Raw genomic sequence first — 4,276 nt, 5'->3', positions numbered from 1 at the left:
TCTACAAGTTTCACTGCCTCGTTTTTAGAGTGGATATAATAACCTGGACTGTGTAGAATACAAATATACTGAGTCTAGTTTGAAATGCATAACTTGTGTTTCATCATTTGACTCTTCAGAAGCTGGAGCTTACAAACTATTTTTAATTTCGGGCTCTTGCTCTTTCTTCGAGTTGTTATTGAATTATTTAGTATGATCACTCATGAAACGGTAATAATATCACAGTGCGGGTTTTAAATCCTCATTTCTAATGAACTCGACCATCCTGTGTGTTCGAGCTGCACTTTCACACGGAGAGTATGATGCATTGAAATGTCCTTTCAAGTTTCTCTGGGAAATGCTGATGCACAACAAACAGGAGAATAGAACTGAAGATTCAGTGTTTGTCTATTTATTAAACAAGCTCTCAAACAATTTGAGGCTGGTACAAGGTTTCGATTTAATCCTCGTCCTAACAATGACACAAGATCATTCTGCTCACATTAAACATGACACTGAACAAGAAGAATTGATTTCACAGTTTGGACTCGAGTGACTTTTATACCAGAATTAACAAGAAGTCTCATACTACCCCCGGGAGAGAGTGACGATGTTCTCTCGTCCTCGACTTTACAAGAAACATAAATACAGTGATACGGATAAATAATACGTTGGTGCGGAGCCATTTGGAAGGAAACAACAAAGCAGGGAGGGGGTTGAGGGTGTCTGACGCCGGGGCTGAGGCTCCTGCGCTGATCAGCGCTGCATGATGCAGACAACAGAGGAGCAAGAGGAGGAGGAGGATGAGGAGGAGGAGGAGCGAGGGAAGGGAACCGACTGGCTGAGGCTCTCGGCTCTCAGTCTCTCCTCAGTGCTTCGTGGAGCAGCTTCTCTCTGTTTTTCCTCCCACTCTCGCACACACCGAGAGTGTTCCGACTCTTTTTGTGTCTGAGCTGACGAGTGCAAACGCAGAGGGGCTCACTCGCTCCAACTCCTGCCGCACCATGCTTCCCTGGAGGAAGAACAAGTTTGTTCTAGTCGAGGATGAAGCCAAGAATAAACCCAAGAGCCTGGGGACCGGGCTGACCTACCAGTCCATCCTCTCCTCTCTGCTGCGCTCCTGTCCGGACCTGCTGCCGGACTGTCCCTTCAACTGGGTGGGCAACATCTTCCAAACCAAACGGCAAAAGGTGGAGCTGAACAAAGAGGAGCCTGTTTACAATGTGCGCTACCTGGGAAGTGTGGTCACCATCACGGCCAAGGGACCCGGCTGCACCCAGGAGGCAGTTGCCAAGATCTGGGCGAGGAGCAACTACGGGGAGCAGTGTGTCAAGATGAGGTTAACGGTGGGGCCACAAGGCATCAGGATGAGCGCTGACAAATCTGGGAAAAAGAAGCCCCTTCATCTTTACTCCCTGAACAGAATCACCTACTGCAGCGCCGACCCGTGCCGGCCCAAGATCCTGGCCTGGATCTACAGGCACCAGATCAAAAACATGGCAGTGGTGCTTCGGTGTCACGCCGTTCTGGTCAGCAAGTCGGAGAAGGCCCAAGCCATCTCCCACAGCCTCTACCAGAACGCCACCTCCGCCTTCAGCGAGTTCAAGCGGCTGAAGCGGCAGAGTGATTTCCGGCACTGCCAGCAGCAGCTGCTTGGTGAGGAGGCGGTGCCCCTGATGCCACTGAGGAGGCTGCTGAACGGGCAGTGCCACTACAGACCGCCTGCTGACAACCCCGGGAGCGCCACCCGCCTCTGCTCCATCACAGAGGAGGAGGAGGAGGAGGATGACGACGAGTACAGCAAAGATAAAAAGCAGGAGGTGGAGGAGCTGTGGGAGAAACAGAGGATTTTCACAACAAACACAGACCCGACTCAGTTACTATCAGAGTTGGACATCGGGGATATTGCCAGATTGGAGCAGTGCCAAATCAACTTTGTCAGCGGCAGCAACAACAACACGTTTTCGTTTATAACCTCTCTGGTGTGACTACAACGTGGTGTAAAGAATTCTGCCACACTACAGAAACACATTCCTCTCTCTGCCCTTCACCGGTGCCCCGCTCAGGCTCCCTCCTGCTCTGTCCGTGTAATGTGAAGTGTTTACCAGAAACTTCTCCGACTACCAGGAAGGAGGAGGAAAGACGTACGATGGTTGTGTGGGAGTGATTTCTATTCTGGCCAGATGGCTCAGATGCTGGTTTGACTGTGGCAGTTTGTGGGAACGTGTTTACAAAGAGGGCTGATGATGCACAGACTAGCGATAGCACAACGACGAGGACAGCGAGTGTTTTCAGGGAAACGCTGAGATCACCGACACGCGGGTCACATATTGATCGCAGCACCACGCGGGATGTGTTTATCAGTCCTCTGTCTCTTATTCTCGTGAGTTTAATCAATGCCGTGTTTGCCAGCAGGGACGTTTTTCTAGGATCGACTTGTGATATTTTTTTCAGGGAGGTTCTTTGTAAATTTGTGTAATTCTTTTTCTAATATGACAATCCTCACCGATGTTGTTCACCGACTGATCCTTTTCTGGACGCTCGCAATCGCAAGACGAAGTTTGTTACGGTTTTATTAATGATCACAGCCGACTAATGAATAAGGCTGTAATTTAGGAAGCAAGCCATTGAGTGGACATGTTTATTGCTGCCATTTGTTACAGTCATTATTTATGCATGACATGTCAGCGTTAACCTTTCCCCTTTTCTGTCGTGTGAAATCCCCGATCCTTCTGCTTTTTAGAATGAACACTGTGATAAACGTGTGACCAGGGACAAACCACACAACTGTTCATGCAGCAGTGTTTGCTCAGTGTCGTGCATTGTTTTAAAATTTATATCTATTGCAGTGTTACCAAAAAACAATCTCAATTTGTCCTTTGCTTTTCAGCCAAGTTTTGCAAATGCAATCTTTTCCACATGAGCCCTTTTGCAAAAACGCAGACGGACCCTGACAAGTCAACACAATCTGTTTTGAATACTGTTTGTGCTGCCGTCTAAAGTTGCATTGTGACTATCATGAGATGAAGCTATTTATTTTCCAAATATGATGATGAATAAAAATTAGTCTCACTGTGGGGTTTTTACTGCCTGGCTCTCGGAGGGAGGGTATTTCTAGATGTTATCAAAGAGATTATTCAAATGAGTCCAAACACTCGACTCTCCACCAGCGAGCATTTGCATGTTTGTGATGTGAAAATATGTGTAACCTGCACTTCAAAGATAAAAAAAAAACCATATTCACAATCGCATCATTATCTGCTTCCGGAGCCATTTGGGTTTTCACAGTGTCAACTGCAAACTGCCACTCATTAGACGTTAATGTGGTTTGATTCATTCTGCGGGTCTTGCTCTGGCTTCCAGGGCCTTTACCCCGAAGGAGGGGTTGGTGGGTAATTAATCAGCGAATTGAATTGTTCGGGAAATGACCATAAAGCACCTGCCTCGGCGGCGGGGCTGTCAGGCTCTGACAGAACCGAGTGATCCAAAACGGGGACGGGGACATTGACTCGCCCATTAACCATTTTACTGCAAACATCAGCTGTTTCTGTGACGACTGAGTCTTTTTACTGGAACAACACAACATCAGTGGAAAACAGTGAAACATTTAAGATCCCTCCATGTTTGAGTTGTGCTGTTTTGCATTCAGGACGATTCAGAATCTCTTAGTATGAACATGGATGGGTTCATTTTTAATATCCGATGTTATATTATCACAAAATACTGTTACAGTGCAACGAATATTTCAATGCAATGTGAAGTTATCCTTGTGGGAACCGCTCACGAATTCCCTTTAGTTGTCACATTACACAACATCAAAAGCGGTTTGATTTGACATTTTCTCATTAAGAATTCTGCTTTTAGAAAGAGAACAGGTGCAGATGAATGAGTTGGTTTCGAGTTCCTGTGACGGTTCGTTCTGAGGCGGCACTTTCAGCCGGAACCTTCCAGATCAATACTTCCTTCTTTGCCTGGAATAAAAAAAGAACAGGAGCTAATGTCAAAAGAAAGATAATAGAGGATTCCTGTGCCCTTGCCAAAGCTCCTGCAGAACGTGAATACTAAGAGAAACCAACTCTGTTTCTATCGCTTTATGTTTCTCCTGCCTTTTAATCTTCAGCCCGTTTGACAGGCTCCTGTTCTGCATAGATGAGTAGACGTGTACACACAGTGCACGGCTTGATTAGGCCTCATTGTTTGCTCACTGACTTCCACACGGGGAGATGCATTGTGTCTGACAAACTGCCAATGTTGTGTTAACATGGAGCGGTTTAGCAGAGGAGCCACGGTGCTTTAA

The 4,276-nt window shown here is 46.7% G+C and overlaps 1 protein-coding gene across 1 annotated transcript; it reads left to right on the top strand.

Annotated features, from left to right (window-relative positions):
* Nucleotides 1-320: 320 nt before the first annotated feature.
* On the top strand, nucleotides 321-3,213 carry fam43b (family with sequence similarity 43 member B). The gene has a single exon (XM_034591101.1). It carries the CDS (start codon nucleotides 984-986, stop codon nucleotides 1,965-1,967), a length of 984 nt encoding a protein of 327 aa, XP_034446992.1. The 5' UTR covers nucleotides 321-983; the 3' UTR covers nucleotides 1,968-3,213.
* Nucleotides 3,214-4,276: the final 1,063 nt, after the last annotated feature.

Source organism: Hippoglossus hippoglossus, chromosome 7 (genome assembly GCF_009819705.1).
Source record: "Hippoglossus hippoglossus isolate fHipHip1 chromosome 7, fHipHip1.pri, whole genome shotgun sequence".
Taxonomy (NCBI): Eukaryota; Metazoa; Chordata; class Actinopteri; order Pleuronectiformes; family Pleuronectidae; genus Hippoglossus; species Hippoglossus hippoglossus.
The sequence above is the reverse complement of the archived record's forward strand: the minus strand, read 5'-3'. Positions and strand labels throughout refer to the sequence as shown.

Excerpts from the sequence above, each read along its gene's own strand:
- fam43b (XM_034591101.1), top strand. The coding sequence starts at position 984 with ATGCTTCCCTGGAGGAAGAACAAGTTTGTTCTAGTCGAGGATGAAGCC.